At 34.8% G+C, this 20657-nt stretch overlaps 2 protein-coding genes across 2 annotated transcripts; one reads left to right on the forward strand and one right to left on the reverse strand.

The window, feature by feature from the left end:
* The first annotated feature begins 474 nt into the window (after nucleotides 1–474).
* On the forward strand, nucleotides 475–13410 carry LOC135141552 (fork head domain-containing protein FD4-like). Its single transcript, XM_064072760.1, has 2 exons — nucleotides 475–756; nucleotides 12348–13410. Exon 2 carries the CDS (start codon nucleotides 12350–12352, stop codon nucleotides 13346–13348), a length of 999 nt encoding a protein of 332 aa, XP_063928830.1. The 5' UTR covers nucleotides 475–756; nucleotides 12348–12349; the 3' UTR covers nucleotides 13349–13410.
* On the reverse strand, nucleotides 5032–5657 carry LOC135141898 (uncharacterized). Its single transcript, XM_064073473.1, has 2 exons — nucleotides 5609–5657; nucleotides 5032–5525 (listed from the first exon to the last, which is right to left on the reverse strand). Exons 1-2 carry the CDS (start codon nucleotides 5655–5657, stop codon nucleotides 5032–5034), a joined length of 543 nt encoding a protein of 180 aa, XP_063929543.1.
* Nucleotides 13411–20657: the final 7247 nt, after the last annotated feature.

The raw sequence follows: 20657 nt of genomic DNA on the forward strand, positions 1-20657 counted from the left end.
AAAGCGAGAAAACTGCGTATAGCGAAAAATAAACACTAGTGCCACCTAGTTGGTAACGTCGTGTAACTTCAACAGCATTCGCTTTAATTCGTTTCATAGTTTGACTACTCGCTCACAGGTGTCGTCGTTTGTTCCACAACATTAATGGCGCCATTTTTGTTTTCGTCTATCATTAAACGACATTTATTCACGTTTCCTGTTAAAAAATATCGTAACATGGAGTGTTACCAAGTGGAAAACTTTCTTAAACCGAGTCGTCGTCCTTTCCTGGATTTTGTGAGTATTATTGTACGAAGTGTTTAGCATATTGTGAGTGGACTGAAAGGATCCGGTAAAAAAGGACGCCATACAAAATGGAGCTTTAGGGTGAAACTCCTCCCAGACAATTACTACTTCCCGCCTATGCCGAAGGATTCGTTAGGATCCAATGAGAAGAGGTCGCTACATTTTGAGGTTGGGCTTGAAAAGGCCTGCGTACCCATAACTTTTCTAGTATGATACACATTTTTGATCACACTCTCTTAGATAAACCGATTTGTAAAGTTAACTACAAAGCTAAGCCGACAATTCCATCACAAATAAGCCGACAGTGATTTCTTTGGTGCGGTTCTTGGGTAGATTATTACGTTATGCATTGTGCGAGGGATTAGTGTGAGTGCACCGATATGCAGTAAAGGACTAAAGGAGTTTATTATTAATTTGTCATGTGGCACAAATGGATAAGAGCAACCACTTAGGAGCCGGCTGGAAACGCAGGTAATTTGCGATAATCACAGTCATTATTATTATTATTATTATTGAAAAAAAAAAAAATCGGGAAAATTATGCTGGATATCATATTTGGCCCAGTTGGTGGTGTAGAATGAATTTTTGGCAAAGTATCGATTATTGCACTCGCATAGCTTATCTAATTCGACTTCAAAGTGGATGTGATAAATGGTTTTGGTTTGTTCCTCTATTTTGCTGCTATTAATTATCAGTGTCAGCTGCATAATCGAACATAAAAGACCTTATTACATACACCGTATAGATAAGTTTAATAAATTTCACGTATACAATAGCCGCCGCGCCATAAATAATTAATATTTATTAGTGCAAACATTATTCAATACGGACTACAATGATTTTCGCCAACGATAAACAAATGGATCGGCCGCATGTGGCTAATTTGAATTCTCAAAAATCGAAAATTCAGACGAGGTATTAATATTCATTACGAAACTATGTAGTGAAATGAATGTCTTTCTTAAATCCTTTAATATATCTTCACACCTTTTGCCATCGGCCGCCGGTATCCAACAAATGTTCACCTCTTTGACTTCACGGAAAGTTTGTTTGATTTATATTTACTAAGCTCATTACTCATTTTTCGGAAAGCCTCAAAAGCGGCACAACTATGTAAATTAAACCAAATTGACGTAAAATACGAGCTTACCAAATCTTCAGTTTCTAGATCTATACATTATCTTTATAGATCAATAAAAGAGGCAAAGGAGCTTTTCCGTGAAGCTGCCCGTGATTTACACCCCATAAAAGTCTAATCTGACTCCCAACGGGAATTAATTCTCCAGTGACGATCACGACAAAGTGCAATTTTGACTTCGCTTCTTAATTAGCAAAATCAACTTTGGTCGTCAAATTTGACTTTCACTGTTCTCTTTTGGAGCGATGATCATCTTTAATCTCAGTGTCACTAAAACCAAAAATGGCGAATTTTGACAAAGGTGAAGTTTGATCGCCAAGCAGTAATCAGTTTTAGAATTTTGATTTCGCAGAAATTTGGAATTCAAAATGATTCTTATATAAGATTTAGAATTGTGATTACTGATAAACACTCCAGAAATGACAAATTTTGACAAAGTAGATGTTTGATCGTCAAACAATTAACAATTTTAGAAGTTTGACTTCAACAGATGGTCAATTTATAGATTTAGACTTAATAATGTGACAAAATCGCACACAAAATTATAATGAGATCAAATTTCTAGAAATAACATATTGCGAAGTTCTGTTAGACGTGACAATTTGGCGAAATCGCCTCAGAAAACTTAATTTAGTTATTAAGATCTCAGGCGGCGGATTTTGACACAGTACACGTTTGATCAAATTTAGATTTGACTGTTTGATCAGTTTAGAATTTTGCCTCCCGCAGATGGCAAGTTTCTATATTTAGGATACCGTTTGTAACGACTCTATTTATAATTTGTAGAATTACAGATAATCGGTTTTTGACTCCTTTGACAAAACAGCGAATTGCGTGGATGCTTTTGACACTGCCGTGGAGCAGTAGCGATTTTTCTTGTCTTGACAGGTCAATCTGTGTCATTACGAGTGTCAGATAAGGGCCAATTAGCACGACAGCGCTTTTCCGCAGCTAATTATCCGTTTAAGCATGTCTCTGGTGTTTTCGCGAATCGTCTGAACGTGTGCAAATAGACAATAATCGCTTTGGTCATTATTTTAATTACTATCTGTCGAGCGTAATGGTAATAGAATTATAATAGCCGCCGGTACTCATGGCATATCATTAGCACCCGCTTAATTTAAACATTGTTTTCACTGCTAATTATTTAATAAAGTCATTTATTTTAGCGGGAGTTGGAGGTTTCATCCCCGAAAAAGCGGAATAAATTAGGTGCTTGATGTGGGATGAGACCCCATTAGTGGGCGCGTGAACGGCGGCTCTTAGACCATTCTTTCGTGTTGGTAATATTCCGACATCAACTACTGTTTACATAGTTGTAGAACTACATGTTGACTAAGTTTTAATGGGATGTTCTAACCCTCGATGAGTCTCCCAGGGTTTGCGCGACCCCAGCGAGCTGTAACGAGGACACAATGACAATATCTCAGTGCCACAAAGCACGTGTCGAGCAAACACTCCTTTATTACAGCTATTAAAAGCACATTGAACAACTTTTACAGAATACTTTACTAAAAATACAAAATTAAAAAATATAACTGCAAAAGTATCACAGTCTGATGACATTATTAATTAAATCGTTTCTGTTTCGGTTGACACAAAGCGGTTATAAAAACAAGGCGGGCCGACAAAATTTTTTGGCGAAATAAATATATACTGTGCTTCGCCTGCAATTATTTGATAGTGTTTTAAGTATTAGTTATCATTTAACGTGGTATTGGTTGTGCTTTAGAAGCGAGGGAGCGTTTGTGTAAATCACTTTAGAGATTTTTCCGTTTTATTTAGCTGTTGGCTAGAATTTTGGGTGTATCGTTCTGTCAGGTGTGTTGCAAAGATCTATCTGAAGTCCACTTTTTTTCTTATTATTCATCAACGACATCACAATCATCGACAGACAAATTTCTGACATATTTGTAAATTTTTCTGTTATTATAATAAAGGTGTTATAATTCATATATATGATTTGCTAACGTTAAGGGGTTTCCATATATTTGTAAAATTATAAAAACTTCATTGATAATTACAGGCCATCAGTGAATAATTACAATAGTGTGTAAAAACATGGGAAAACAGCGTGTTTTTTGCTGCTGGAGGTACCCCTATTGTAAACGTATTATTACTGACATGTTTTTGCAATGTCTAACATTCTTCTACTATGTAATAAAATTTGATATAAGTGTGTTAAAAAATCTTTAAATTCTATAGCATTTTTCTCTTCTTGACAGACAGCTGAGGAAATTATTGACATATCAGATTTGTAAACACGAGATAATCGTGACGATGGTTAAACGCCAACCAAAATTTGTTTACGCATCCCTTCCAAAAAAAAGATGACGTCATTTCAAACTATTTTAAAGTCAAATTTTAAACGTTTTCAAACAAATTCATAATTTAGAGATACCTAACAGAACGTTGAAACGGTTTATTTATTGTTCGTTTTTAAACAAGTAGCGACGTCGGTTAAAAAATTATGGGATATTTCAGCAATCATTTTTCTACGCTTTCGTTTTTTTTACAGAAAAAAATTTGATAACGACTAACGAGCAAGTCCATAATTTAGACACATCATAACCTTAAAAACAGTTGTGAAATATAGTGCGTATTTTAGCATTAATTTTTCTGTACAATCTCGTGTGGAAAGCCGCTTTCGTTTTTTTCATCAAAAAAAATAAGTTTGATAACGACTATCAGCGCAATTTATCCGAACGTCGCAGAATTGTTTAAAGTTGCACATAAATTCGCTGTGGAAAGTGCTAAAAGTCACTCTCTCTGCACTTTATCGTGGCGAAAAAATTATATTCTGCCAGGGGCTCCCCTATCGAAGCGATTGACAATGAGCTACATTTGGCCGTTTCCCACTAATGCACACTTTGTGATAGGAACTGGGGAAGTATCTCATTGTGCAATTTGTGAAATGGACTAATTTGTCACACTTTTGTTCACAATGGCCGATGTCTCTCATTCCCGATAAATATTTACATGGTAAATTATTGTATTATTTCGCCTTATCAACATACCGAAGAATGCACTTATTTGTTTCACATAAACAAATCACTTCGTCGGTGATTTATTCAAATTGTGGCTACAATTATTGTAGTTGTATTTTAATCGTCGGTTAGTAAATTGATAACTGGCATTTTACTACAGCAACTAATCAAATTTAACGACAATGGCTAAAACAGACCATAACTCTTAGCTCCGACGTGTTGCAAAATATTTGTCACGTCGGTGGAATTGTTGAAACAACTGAACTATTTTTACTCATTCACGCGACCAAACACAACCAATACCGCAAATATCCAGCATATATAATATTTAAAACAAAAAATCATATGTAAACTTTATTATATATTACAAACAAATACAAAATATTGCTTTTAAGCAAAGTCAAAATAATACATTTTCTGAACACCAACGACGTTACACAAAACTTGTAGTTAATGTGCTTGAAGAAGTCTTAATTATATAATATAACAAAGAGAGAGATGCAGTTGTCTGCTATCACTACAAGAATAATAATATTAATAAACATTGAACTAAAAAACAAACTTAATAAAAATTCTAAAAACACAGCAACAAAAATAAAACACTCTTTATATCCAGAAAAATTATTCTTCTTTCTGAACCTTTGGCACTTTGCACTCCTCATTTTCGACATTTTCTTTTTTCGTGCTCTTTATATCAGTTTCCTCGTTCTTCTGATCCTGACACTCATCCCCCTTTTCGACATTTTCATTTTCCGTGCTCTTTATATCAGTTTCCTCGTTCTTCTGATCTTGACACTCATCCCCCTTTTCGACATTTTCATTTACCGTGCTCTCTATATCAGTTTCCTCGTTCTTCTGATCTTGACACTCATCCCCAGTTTCGACATTTTCATTTTCCGTGCTCTTCGTATCAGTTTCCTCGTTATTCTGATCTTGACCTTCATCCCCCTGTTCGACATTTTCATTTTTCGTGCCCTTTATATCAGTTTCCTCACTCTTCTGACCCTCATTAGTGTCACAAGATTTTAGTAGCTGCATTTCTAACAGCTCAGACAAAGGGAGTTCATCTGTGCTGTCGTAATCACTAGACACGAATGAATCTGTGACTACATAATCTGACGGATTCACAGAAGAACTCTGGCCCGAAGTAGTACTACAAAAGTGGATTATTTTTGCACTAACTAATAGAACAAAATACCCAGTAGGAGGATCTTCGTTATCTGAATCTTCGTCATCTGAATCTTCATTTTGTGAGTCCTCAGAAGATGTAGAACCGTTGAAGGAACCACTGTTTTCGAAAACTACATAATGGGTGCAGATTACGTCGGAGGATGAACTACTGGTAATCGAAATCACTTCAATCAGGTCGGAATTGCTACATAAATATAAGTTGATGTTTTGAAAATTAAATATGTGAAAGTACTACCTGTCGCTGTCGATCTCCACCACCTCATTTTGATCCTCTTTCTCCACCACCTTATTTTGATTTTCTTTCTCCACCACCTCATTTTGATCCTCTTGTTGCCTAACAATTCAGAAAAAACAAAAGTGTTAACACAAGAGAATCAAGAAACTAACTTTTTAGTACCGAGAATAACTTTAAACTTATCACAATACGGGGTTCAGAGCAGTTGTGAATGTCAAAAGTAGCTAAAATAACTATTTATTTACCCTAAAAGGTAAAGAAAAGCCACGCCTTTTCGTACAATTTTAATTATTAAAAATTGGTCCAAGGTTCCTTCGACCCTTGAAGTACAGTCCAAAGAATTCCGCTTCTTTGAAAATTATATAAAAAAAATGTTTTCTGATAACCTTTATATAGTTTATATAGTCAGTGTTGTAAATGACAAGTTCCAAATAGGTGCCGTCCGCAGACATACGGACAATATGAAAAATAGTCAAAGCAAATAACCAAAAGAAAAGAGTGTATTATTATCAGTGTACATGCTTAACTTCGATTGTTTATGTTTATACATCGAAAGAGTGTCATTGTTTAATTTGAATGAGTTGCTTCTCAAAACGGCAGACTAAAATTATTAATTAGGCCATAGTGGAACAAAATGTTTTGAATATTATTATACTTATTTGATCATAATTAATGTTTTTGCGAAAATTTGAACGTTTAGCGAAAAAACTAAAGGCGGATTCGTACACTACAAGTACAGGAATATATTTTTGTATAACATTCAAAACATTTTAAAATACAGTTCATTAAAATGACGTCATCAAATTGTTAGTGGGGATGATTAACAAAATTTTGGTTAGCATTTAACCATTTACATGATATTTCTAATATACATACAAAATTTGACAACAATCGGTCCAGCAGTTTCGGAGTTTACGTGTCTAATAAAAAGTGGATACAGACACCAGATAGACAGACAAACAGACGGAAATGGGAGACTACTTTTTTCGTACTATAGGGGTTATGAAACGTCGAGAAAATATAAAAGTGGCTATTCATCCGATAGATTCGATTGGCTTACACTCGGGAAGTGAAAATGTATAAAAATATATCAAAATAAATATTAATTACAATAATTCTTCTTTTGCTTAAAAGACTAATCAAATTACTCTTTCGGTTTTGGATGAACTTTTCTATTTTACAACATACATTTTTTAGACTTTCCTTTTTTAGACGGTATTCGCTTGCGCTCTGTGAAATCTTTATACTGATCTTGTGCAATTTTTAAATTATTTTCTAAAGCAGCAGTGTCGATTTTATTTGAATTTATTTTTGTTTCCATTTCCTTCATTTCAAGTTTCAATTTTAGTTGTTTTCGTCATCTCTACTCGCTTTTCAAAGTTTAGTAATGAATAGCTAAATATTACGAAAAAAGTAAAGTTTAGCTAAGCCATGTCTAAATAGCTAAAAAAGCTAACGACTCTGAACTCTGCAATAAGTTTAAAGTTAAAGTAACATATTGTAGTTGTTCTTACTCATTCCTGGGTTCCTCATTCTCGCTAGAGGTATCCATTTCATTATCCATAGTTTCCATGATGAAAAATCACTTAAAACAGGCTACATTTTCATATAACAATATCTTGTTAGTCACACAAACGTGATACCATTGATAACCACAAAGGAATTTGAAACTGAGTCTTATATGAGAATAATCGCCATTATAAAATTACAAGGACGCTATTCAATTCATTCCCTCGCTTAAATTACAAGATAAAAAGCACAAAACACTACAAGTGGTAAGTGAATCACACACAGAATCATCATCAAATTAATTCACAAATACTGAACAGAAACTTTCAACGCCTTTGTGGTGGTTGTGCAAAATCGCTTGAAACGGTTTAAATTCAAATTATTACCACGGTTACGGCAGAAGATGCAACACCTCGCTTTAACGTTGTGTGAAGACGATGAAATGTAACACTGATCGAATGAAAACTAGGTTCAACAGTAAGTAAACACAGTGGAGATGAATATTTTTTTTTAAATTCACTAAAAGCAGTAATTTGAGATGTATCAGTCGTAAGCTCGGAAGTTACGAATACGGGCTATGTGACAAATGCCGCTTTTCGCCGCACATGCGCAGGAGGCGCTCCTGTGCTTAAATCCAAACCCAAGGCGGGAATTACAAATTTATCAGTATTTAATTAATTAAATTAATATCTTATTTATCTTTTAACTAACCCACGTCGGATTTATCCAGACATGGAAAAGAATCGGTCTGCTAAAAATATACTAAATATTAAAGACAAAATTTCAACAAAATTATAATATGTTACAAAGTATTGAAGGAAGTGCTCAACCTAGTCCCGATCAGAGTAGTATATACGAAGCATTTTATTAAAAACGCCGTACGTTTTGTTTTTTATAACGTCCAGAGACCCCAAAATTTGTTGATGGTGGATTTCAAAGGAGAATCACATTATGAAATAAAAAAGTTGGTTTCATTCATGCGAAACTATAAGCTAAGAAAATGTTGCCGATCGAGATTTTCATGTTTATTTTTTTGCCGCAGCAAGTGCACACACAAGAAAAAAAAGTTCGTTTCTTGAAACCAATCAATGCCATAAATTTGTAGTCAGCAAGATTCAAAGTGGTTATTATGCTCGGGATATAATGAATAGTTATTTATATGCATTTGTGAACATAAATCATGTAATGCAACTACTAAACTACACTGTTGTGACATTATGACATTTACTTACTACAAATATAGCGACTACATAATCATGTGACGTGAATTTTAATAACAAAAGTGTTACTACTTACTATTATTTTTAGTGTTTTTATAAATCGCTTTTATGTATTTTAGTGCATTATTTCAACATGAAAAGGTACTCAAAAGTTGCACCATCATTAATTGTGTAACTAAGTAGATTTATCAAGCTCGTTAATCACTTGTATTTTTCCCAATAAAAATAACGACATTTTTAATTACAATTGTCTATAATTTAATAAACTGTCGCATAATTAAACCGCAATAAATAAAATTAAGGGGAAACTAACAGGATGTTTATTCATTCAGAAAATTTCAGCAACCTTCGGAGAACACCCGGTTTTACTTCACTTAAACCATTACATACTCAGATCACAATTAAATAATGGAATTACAGACGATTCGAAGCCACAACACGAAAAAGAAAATTTCTAATGATAAAGAAATTGTCCTTGGTGATCTATGAGGCGAAACGTTTTTTACTCAAACCACCAATAAACATGCCAAAGCGAGATAAATAAATAAATGTTTTGCAAAAAGTCACTTTTGTATTCTGCAATTGTGTCTTTCACTTGAAACTACAGTTAGTCATGAGGGTGAAGTTTGTTGCACGAGCCTCATGCGAGTATATTTTGCTTCATTTTATATATCCTACATAATATTTAGTACTCAGTCCAGCCAAAATATTTATCTCCGAACAAAGAACCCCAAATTTGAAACAAAATTACCCGAAATAAATCACAGACACTATTCCTAAAATCCATATTTACAATTCCGAGAAGTCGTCCTGGTCTTTGTGTTCACGATATAAGGTCAAGTTATTGTGTTGTAAAAAATTCTAATCCACAAATTTACTACCTGACTTTATAAGACATCAAAATTTAACGATCATTTTATAAAGCAAACACCATCACTGGGTTATTAGTGCTGTTTTTGATCAACAACTGGTTTTTGTTTATTCAACTCGTTGACTGTGCGTGGATTTTTCTCGTGTATTATTGAGTTTTAGCCGTCAGAAATTTTCCCGAATAGCGTGCAATTTATTGAGATTGTTCCCATTATCTTGCGAAGGGGGTTGCTATTACGCTGAAAAACGCGTATATCCTCCACCTTGGTCGATACGTTGGGGTGCGTTTGAAATAAACTTGGCATGATTAACGTGACACCCCGAAATAATAATCACTAAACACGACAATAAAGCTGCCGCTCGTAGTTTAACACAAATATTGACTTTGAGTTAAAACGCAATTTTTAATCTTACACAGAATCATTAATATGTTAATTAGACACTAAGCTTGGGGCGTTAGCTCAAAACGACTTTCTAATTGAAATAAAACTAGCAATGTTTTAAACGACATACAATCAACTGAATTTTGTTTATTGTGGGTTCAGGAAGTTCGGATCTGCGCCCAGTCCGTTTCAAAAACTGGCACTAATTTTTACATAGGATGATAACTAATTTTTGTTCTATAGATTTTTATATCGTTTTTTTCATATATAGTGTGTTATTTTGTTTATATAATGAGTTATTGTTTTGGAATTTTTGTGCCAGGTACCTCCCGCGACCTACACTTTGCCGCCTTGAAAAGTTTTTTCGGTTTGTTGGTAGTAGAGCAGCGAAAACTTTAATGTCTTGCTTGGCGTCAGTAAAATGCCATTAAGAAAAGTTATTCAGAATTAAAAAATATTAACGTGCCAGCCGAAATAATAATCACTAAACACGACAATAAAGCTGCCGCTTGAGTTTAACACAAATATTGACTTTGAGTTAAAACGCAGTTTTTAATCTTTACACAAAATCATTAATATGTTAATTAGACGCAAACCGTCGGGTCGTTAGGTAAAAATGTGTTTTTAATTAAAACAAAAACCAGTAGTGGCTTAAACGACTGACCGTGCATTAAATTTTATAGTCATTAACCTGTAGGAGGCGTCGCTAATAATCTACAACTTTGACCATTTACTCGAAAAAAATTAACACTCACATAAAATGGCTAATAACGTGCCTCGCAACATGCTTTACAATTTTATTAATTAATAAAGTTTTTATTAAAATATGCTAATCACTAGCAAAACATTCAACTTCCATACCGACACGTGTTTCATGCTTCATGTAAACAATGTTCGTTTTTAAAAATCCATAATGGAGTATGTTCTGCGATCCCCGATAGCATTGTATGTAATAATTTGTTTGATAAACTCACTTAATTAGAACGATCTTTATCGGACGCTAACTTCACACGAAACCGAAAGCTCGGCATCCAACGAAAAAAATCCATAACGTAAATGATTTCCATTTTATTCAGCCATTAATTTTATGTTATCTGCTCACACAATAAACATAAGTAGCCTTTTTCAACGGTAATTTCATTATAAATAGAAAACCCGCACACAACTGTTTCGAAATACTACACCGACGTTGCCTACACGAAAACTTTTATTATTTATAGTAATTTCTTCCGAGTTTATTAGTAAGGTAAATGCGTTAACGCCGGAGAAGACACAATCCACTAAATAAAAATTACAGTCGGACGCGATAAACGCCGTCTCGTGAAAGTGAATATACACCGGACGCAATATCAACCTATTCATGAAAGAATTTTTTTAATTAGAGCATTAAGCATCAAGCTGGCCCAATAGCGTATATGTAAAGTTAAATCATATTTTGCAAGGACGCCATTGTATAAGTGAATTATATCTCTTTAAGGAAAATTTATGAAGTGTGAAATATTACGAGAGTATTGTTTTGCGTAGTAATATTTTAAGTATATCTTAAGTATTTAAAGTATAATGTCAAATGGCAAGCATAACTCTGGTAGAAAATAACCGCTTATTAGTGACTTGACAACGTGTAATGAAATAGTAGCTAGGAGAGTCTACGGTGTGAAGAAATTGTTGAAGAAACGTTGATTTGACTATATGCTGGCATTTTCAAATCAAAAAATACATTAATTTTCGTGGTCATTAATCTGTCTAATAAATAAGAGAAAGAATGTGTAAAATCTACAACGGTGTGTCAGCAGCAGATAGTTAAAATAATTGTGTGCCATCAATTGTACCTTTGTTCCATTATTTAAATATACCTGCATAAGTTTTGCGTCAACGGTATTACAATGATGACAATTAAATTGTCATTACTAGAAATACGTGGTAGTTGTACATTATGTCGCTTGTTTGTGAAGATAAGGTAAATTCAAAGAGCAACGATTGCGCTTCCTAAAAATTGTAAAATTAATTGAAAATTCGACAGACCCCATGTTTTCCAGAGTTATGCCTATTGAATTTATAGGGCGATATTTCTGTCGCTCGAGCTATAAAATAAACATGGTCTGAAAGGACAGCGGTTTTGATTCAAAGCGTTTGCTGAATAAGAATTAAGACCACTAAACAACCTAGTAGGTATAATCATCATAAATTATCCATGTATGCATTACACCTTATAAACCGTTTGCTATTAAATTGAAGTTTAATATTTGCTTTGACTTCAGTTGCGGGTATAATTCTTTAACTCGACTTCCTTTGATGTTACGTAAGTCATCAGGTGCATGGGTCGACGTATTCCCGACGTATGCAATATGCGAATTACAGGTGTTTATATTGAGTAAGTAGCAAAAAGCGAGCAGTTCTAACGGAAAAAGGGGATTAATGAAGGGAAGGATGATGCGGGCTAAAAGATTACAAATACACAATAATTTAATATAATTGTTAGCAAGTTTTTTCGATGACATTGTAATTAATTAGGGTGCGTTTTTGTTCCAGAAATGCCAAGGCCACCTCGTGAGACATACGGGGATCAGAAACCACCATACTCGTACATATCTCTAACAGCTATGGCTATTTGGAGCTCTCCGGAAAAAATGCTACCCTTATCGGAAATCTACAGGTTTATAACCGATCGTTTTCCGTACTACCGCAGGAACACTCAGAGATGGCAGAACTCCCTGAGGCACAACCTCTCCTTCAATGACTGCTTCATCAAGATCCCTCGCAGACCCGATCGTCCTGGTAAAGGCGCCTTCTGGGCTCTCCACCCCTCCGCTTTGGATATGTTCGAGAACGGAAGCTTCCTGAGGCGGCGGAAGCGGTTCAAGCTACCTAAACACGTCCACGAGGAGTTGGACAGCCTCTCCAAACTCAATAGTTCCTTCATGTCTGGCCAGACCGTCAGCCCGAATTCCTCTTCTTGTGTGACGAATGTTCCTCCTATAGTGTGTCCGGCTACCGCGGAGCCGCTCTCTCTGCCCCCGATTACCCCCATCACCACCACCACCCCCGCGAAGTCCTTCAGCATCGACAGCATCATCAGCGAGACCAAAACCCAGCCAACGCCGCCTCAGGTTCCGGCGATTCCGCCCATGCAGACCCTCCCGAATTTCTCCTGGGTCAACATGATGACTCCCTCGACCTCCCAGAACGAGATGCAGAGCAGGGATGACCTTCTCATTGCCCAGCAGGCGGCGTTCTTTGAGTACGCAGCCGCTATTTTTTCTATAAATGCCACGACCAACGCGAAAAGGGCCACCGGAGTCATTCGGCCCTTGCCCATAATGCCCAGCGCTTTGTACCCAGCATGCCACGTACCAGTACCAGTGCAATATTCGTTCTGCATGCCCAATGTGCGTAACGTAGAATATGAGACTGAACATGAATGTGATAGGACCGTGGATAAGAGTATCTCGAATTACCTTATCCCACAGAATGGACCGGAGGACAACATTGAGATATCATCGTCGTCGTCGGAAGAAGCCACCAACGTGTAAATATTTGTTGTGTATAACTGTGTTAATGTATTTAAGTTCTTAGACATTTAAATAAAAGTTGATCAAAGTGAAACGAGATCTAAGTGTACCCTCTATATACAGTAGTTCCAAGAATAGGCTTGGTAGGTACTTCCTAGACGACTACAACAACTGCAAACCCAACTCCCACCATGGGCTACCAAATGTTTCTCTCGTGTACCTCGATTCCTGGTTAAAGTAACCCATCGCTTCCCAGGTACCACCTATAATGTTCCTTCTATTTGTTCTTAGATATTTCAAATAAAAGTTGATCAAAGTGAACTAATAGCTAAGTGTATCCTTTAGACGTCTGTAGATAGGATAGTTCCAAAAATAGGCGTATCCGAATCGGTATGGCTAAAAACACTAACAGAACCGAGAATTTTGGGTTATAGCTCAAAATGTAAATAGATCTACCGGAATCATACCGTCCCTGCCCACCACGTTGACGACTTTGTGCCTCACGTATCGTGTCAATTTTTGCCATAAATTAACAACCTGAAAAAAAAATTATCTCAAGTTACCTTATTCCCCAAAATAAGACAACCGCGGGCCACCATCTTGTGGCCGCTTATAATTTACACATTTAAATAAACAAAAGTTGATCACAGAGAACGAATCTACTCTACCCTTTAATTTTTTCTCTTCCTTCCTCATCGGTAATCGGTGAGCTCGACCCGACCCTTTCATCTATTAGCCTTATCTGTAGATATCGGTAATTCCGATAAAGTGTTTTCCATACAACAGCAGGTCAATAATTATACTAGGCCTGTTTTTATCTAACAGCCCATTTTTCTTGCCAGGTGTTAGTGATTTAATTTGCGGGCCCGTTTATTCGGTTCCGTAAAACGATCACCTTTTTTTGAACCACCAACCAATTTAAATTTAAATTATCAAAAATGTATACACTACCAACGGGAGGAAGTGGGATGGGTGGAGCCGTTATTAAAGATAGCATAGTGTGATTTTGAGGAAAGGGGTAGGTCGGACATGAATGAGGCGATTTTCTTACAAAATGAAGCAGATAAGAATAAATTTAAATTAAAATGGAAGAGATAAAAAATATTTTCTGGTTGAAGTGTAAAAATGAGGAAGCGGTTCGGTGAGAGCGTGGAATTGACGTAACTGACGTGACATTAAAAAAAAACTATATTTATTGTCACGATAGTGCCAGAATAGTGCAGTAAAATAATGTCGACGTTTTGAATGTTGATTTCTCTCGGTAGTAGGCGACGTTTTTCCAAAAGGCGGCACAATTAATATGGGACCCGCTTAAAAATAAGCGATATCAGTGTTCGCTTTAAATAATTATGTTAAATGTATGAAAATAATATCGAAATTAGTGAAAAATTAATATAATACTAAATGCTTCATTATTATAAAATTGCCAGCCTTCTTTCTACTTTAACTGACGTTTTATCTCTCGCCGTTTCCGGTATTACAGTTAGTGAATTACTGAGCAATGAAAAAATCACCACCTTGTATATTTAAGTAGCTGTAAAATAGTTTAGCATAAATTTTCATAATATCTGCCCATTTATTTACTGATTTTTTATTTATTACGACGGAAAATACCAATAAAGTATTTTTCATGACTCCAAAGAGAGGACAACAAGAATAAAAAAATAGTCGAAAGTTCTTTAAACAGAACTTCCCTCGCTCCTGAAGTACAATGAAACATATCCAGCATTTCCTAGTTGAATCTTTTCTTAACACAATTTTGTGATCACGTCATCAACATTTTTCCAATTTTCGTTTTGTGATAACCGTTGTAGAGTGAAAACCAGAGGCATAAACAACACCCCTTGTCCTTCAGCAGTCGATAACAGCAAAGCTCAAGTGTTTATTTATGTTTATACATCGAAAGAATGTCACGTAGAAGTTGGTTTGATTTGAATGGGTTTGTCTTCTCAAAACAGGACTAAAATTATTAATTAACACACTATCATTATTATATAAAGACATGCGTTTTCTTCACATTTTCGAGAAAATGGGGTAACTCGTGACCAATAAAAAATTTGTGATGACGTCATCAACATGGATAATTCTGGTCTCACCATAAAAGAAAAGTCACAGATGTAAGAAAAAAAAAAGAAAGGGCCAAGTTCGGTATCGAACCATAATCACAGTACCGGAGATGGCCATTATCTCCGACACACCTACTGCGCCACTGAGACGGTCAAACCGTGTCGGGAATATAACGTTATTGTACCTTGCAAATGTTTTTTGCGAAAATTTGAACGTTAACGAAAAAACTGAAAATGGATTCGTACACTACAAGTATATGAGTATAATGTTGTGTAACATTCAAAACATTTTAAAATACCATTCATTGAAATTACGTCACCAAATTGTTGGTGGGGATGATTAGCTAAATTTTGGTTAGCTTTTAACCATCTACATCATATTTCTAATACACATACAAAATTTGACAATAATCGGTCCAGCAGTTTCGGAGATTGGGTATCTAATAAAAATGGATAGGTACAGACAGACAGACGGAAACGGGAAACTACGTGTTTCGTACTCTAGGGGTCATGAAACGTCGAGAAAACATAAAAGTGGCCATCCGATGGGCTCGATTATATATAATACTTCTTTCGCTCGGGAAGTAAAAATATAGTTAAAAAAAAATTGGTACAAAATGGAACCAAAAAAGGAAGTCAAACAAATGTGAAAAAATGGTATACAAAAGGGTGACTAAAAAAAAGCGATAAAAAATTGGTAAAGGAAGTGACAACAAATGTAACAAAAAAGTTACAAAAAAGTGAAAAAAACGACAAAAATAAGCTAAGAAAAAAAGGCAATAAGAAAAAGCGACAAAACACAAAACCAATAAAAAGGCCACAAAAAGAAAGATACGAAAACAGTAAAAAAGCTTACACATAAGCGATTGCAAAAGACGAAGTGACAAAACAATGAAAGGCAAAAAATCGGTTAAAAAAGTAACAAAAACGGGCGACAACAAAAACACAAAAAAGCGAATAAAAAGACGGTGCAAAATATTTATGAATACTTACACTGATAAACCAGAAATAAGAGATAAATTTTATAGCAAATAGTATAACAAAAAAATTGGTCTAAAGAGTTTAGACAGTACTTACCTCGCTGTTGGAAACTTGACGACTGCATGCCTATTGTGTTTTTTTTCTCATTACATTTTTGTAGTGGGAATTTAAAAAAAATTGCAATGACGTCATCAACATTTTTGCAAGGACACGTATATCAGTTGGAATAGATGTAGTGTAATACTAAGAATAAAATTATTGTATTTCCAAGTTTTCGGGAAAATGAATTGGGTCGTTTTGATTATTGATTTGTTATAATTAATAAAATAACGAAACAATTTACTCACGTGTACGGCGCCGGCGTGTAATATGAGAGGCAAACACAGAAACTGTAAACAAAACCGATGGTCGTCTAGAAATTTTTATTGCTTCGACTTCCGCTTATTATATAAAATATTGGGTTTTATTTTAATTTTTGACGGTGAAATTCACAATTGGTTGATTATAAACATGTCTATTCCACATTCGCGGAACCTAGTCAGCGCACAAAACAAATGCACGTCTGTAATGTTAAAGTCGATGTAAATAGGCGTGCTACCCCAATGTTTCAACCAAGTTTTTACTTTAAAAAATTTTGTGTCTATCAAATTGGGTTGGTTCAATGTAATACTAATAATAAGTGTTGCCTTTAATTTAATCAATAAAATAAATTGACTTCATTAATTTTTTTGAGCCACCTCTTAAGCAAATCTAAAAAATATGAATGGAATGATAAATCACAAGTCCAAACTCATCATATTTTTTGCATTTTAGATAGGATTTATTCAGCAAAATTTTGGAGTGACGTCATCAATTTTTTAGGGGGGAAGAGCAAATACATTTTGATAAAAAATTTACCATGCTTATGGTAACTTTAAAACATCTCCAAGATTTCAAAGCATTCGATTCTGTAATTCCTGATTAAATCAATAAAATAAATTGACGCATTTATTAATTTTGTTCGGTCACCCTGTATATGCAAATCGAAAAAATTTGAATGGAATGATAAATCACAAGAAGAGACTCACCATATTTTGCACATTTTAGATAGGATTTATTCAGCAAAATTTTGTGGTGACGTCATAAATTTTTTAGGAGGGACGACCAAATACATTTTGATCAAAAATTTACCATGCTTATGATAAATTTAAAACATCTTCAAGATTTCAAAGCATTCGGTTTTGTAGTTCCTGAGTAAATCAGTAAAATAAATTTTGCGCATTCATTAATTTTTTTGAGTCACCCTGTATATGCAAATCCAAAAAATATGAATAGATATATCACAAGTACAGACGCATCATATTTTGTACATTTTAGATAGGGTTTATTCGGCAAACTTTTGAGCTGACGTCATCAAGTTTTTGGAGGGGATAACCAAACATATTTTGACTAAAGATTTTAGATGCCCTTTAGAGCCTTAAAACATCTGCAACATTTCAAAACATTCGGGTTAGCAGATTCAAAATTAAATTGCAAAATCTGGACGTTTCGGGTAAAAACTCAATTCGGGGTCGTAAACTACATGTGTAGGACTATGTTATTTTATACAATTTAAGACCCATTTACTATGTACAATTTTGAAGTGACGTCATCGCATTAGTGGTGGGGATGATTAGACAAATTTTGGTTACTGTTTTACCATCTACATGATATTCCTAATATAAGTACAAAATTTCACAACAATCGGTGCGGTACTTTCGGAGATTATCTGTCTAATAAAAATCCGGGACGGCAGACAGATGGACAGACGGACAGACGGACAGACGGACAGACGGACAGACAGACGGAAATGGGAGACCTATTTCTTCGTCTTCTAGAGGTCATGGAAGATCGAGAAAAGGTAAAAGTAGAGAGTCGGCCGACGGACTCGATTACAATACTTCCTTTGCTTACGCTCGGGAAGTAAAAAATTACGATTGGCGCTTTTTTAAATTTTTTTCACATACTAGATTGTATTATTAGTTTGCAGTCTCACTCGATAGAAGAACATAATTAGCCCCACCCACCCACCCTGTCTCCTTTTCACTGATTGATTTTATCCGATCTGAATGAAATGAATGGTCTTATACTGAACGAAATAAAATTAGTCGTTAGAATGAGAAGAGGGGGGGAGGGTGGGCGGGGCTAGTATTTGGTAAGATAAGACTGATTTTGCAAATGACATACCTTCCAAGAAAATAGAGGGTGGGTGGGCGGGCTTAGTTTTTGTCAAGATAAGATTGATTTTGGTACTTTTGATATTTTGAACCATTTTTCAACTATATCCCAAAATTAGTTGAAGACATTTTCTTGTAGATTTCTATATCCAGAAGTCGTTTTCGGCTTCGCTTCTTCTGAGATTCTTACCGTTTTACCAAAATTGCTCATTGAAATGCAGCAGATTTTACGGTTTCGTCAAAATAGCTCGTTATAAAAGTTTTGCACGTGGATAAAAAGGAAATTGTTAATTTTTGTTTCACAAAATACAATCCTTACTTTAAGAATGTACTTTGTGGTTTTTATATATTGACAGAAATGTTTAAAATTTGTTTATTTGAGACAGTAGTGAAGTCAGAACAGATCAGGTCACGTTAAGTCAAGTCAGGTCCCCTGCATGAAATAAGAAATAAATTTTATAGCAAATAGTATAACAAAAAAAATTACGATTGGTGCTTTTTTTATTTTTTTCTCATCCTAGATTGTATTATTAGTTTGCAGTCCCACTCGATAGAAGAACATAATTAGCCCCGCCCACCCACCCTGTCTCCTTTCCAGTGATTGATTTTATCCGATCTGAACGAAATGAATGATCTTATACTGAGCGGAAATTAAATTAGTCGTTAGAATGATGACTGATTTTCCAAAACCTTCCAAGAAAATAGAGGCACTTTTGACATTTTCGACTATTTTCCAACTATATCCGAAAATTAGTTGAAACCATTTTCTTGTAGATTCCGATATTCAGAAGTCATTTTCGGCTTCAATTTTCGGAAATATATCGTTTTTCTAAAATTGCTAATTGAAATATAGCAGCTTTTGTTTTGCAGTTTTGTCAAAATAGCTTGGTATAAAAATTTTGTACATAAACAAGCTCATTTTTATTACGACCGTAAGACCTTAATACATTTGCAAAATTTCAGGTGAATCAGATTTTGTGTTTTGGAAATTTAATAATCTGGGAATTGTCTAGCTCAAGTTTTTTACTTCAAATCAAAGTTCATTCAGTCAATAAAATATTATTTGAATTTAAATGAGATTATGAAAAATTAAATTGATAAACTGAATAGAATTTGATTGGGATTGTGTATAAAATTGTCAAAATTGGTTTCAAATAAAAATTTTTCAGGTAATATCTAATTTTAAGATTCGAAAACTCATAGACGAGAATTAGAATTTTAAAATCTGGAAAAAGAGAACTTGTAACAGCCTGACTGACTGTGACTGACTGTGACTGACTGTGATTAACTGACTTACTGACAGTGACTGACTGACAGACTGACTGACTAACTGACTGTGACTGACTGACTGTCACTAGTAGTTTTCACTTTAAAATGTGTTTGGGTTTTTATTAAAAAAATTTAAGTCCTAGGTAAAAGTGGATAATGTTAGCGTTTTTAACACTTTTATAACATTATTCTAGTCCATGTTTAAAAAACAATAAATTAAAAGGGAAAATTCCGAACATGATGAAATTCACATAATTTTCCAATTTTAAATATGTGATGTAATTTTAGAAATCGTAATAAAACACAGGCAGTACATACTTACCAGTAACATAACCTCAAGAAAATCCTCTTACTCCGTTGTACCACTAATTCCATACTTTATCCACCAAAAACCAAACCAATCTTTTTAAAAAACGGCTTAAACTTCACTTAATACTTTATCCACCAAAAACCAAAACATTTTTTTTCAAAAACCACTCAATATTGGTATACTTAATTGAACTTAATTAACAATCGAAGAGACATATTTCCGGTTCGATGAACGCATTAAGACTGGTTTCCATGCATTACACCCCCTTCCCGCTCCCTCGGTGACCCATTTACAGTCTGCGATTCCAAGAGTCGAGTCGTCAAGAAATTTGCCGAACTTGAAAAAAGTAATAAGTCGATAATTTTGCTTTTTAATACTGTTTTTAATGTTTATGAAAGTCTGTATATCGAATGATGGCTGTTGTTCGGGTAGCTCATTTATAAATAACAAAAACAGCGACGGCCCGGCCGTCCATCCCTGGCACACCCCGATAAATCCGACTATGACAT

The sequence above is a fragment of the Zophobas morio genome, unplaced genomic scaffold (genome assembly GCF_036711695.1).
Source record: "Zophobas morio isolate AGI-343-1 ecotype UQ-CSIRO unplaced genomic scaffold, CSIRO_AGI_Zmor_V1 ptg000044l, whole genome shotgun sequence".
Lineage (NCBI taxonomy): Eukaryota > Metazoa > Arthropoda > Insecta > Coleoptera > Tenebrionidae > Zophobas > Zophobas morio.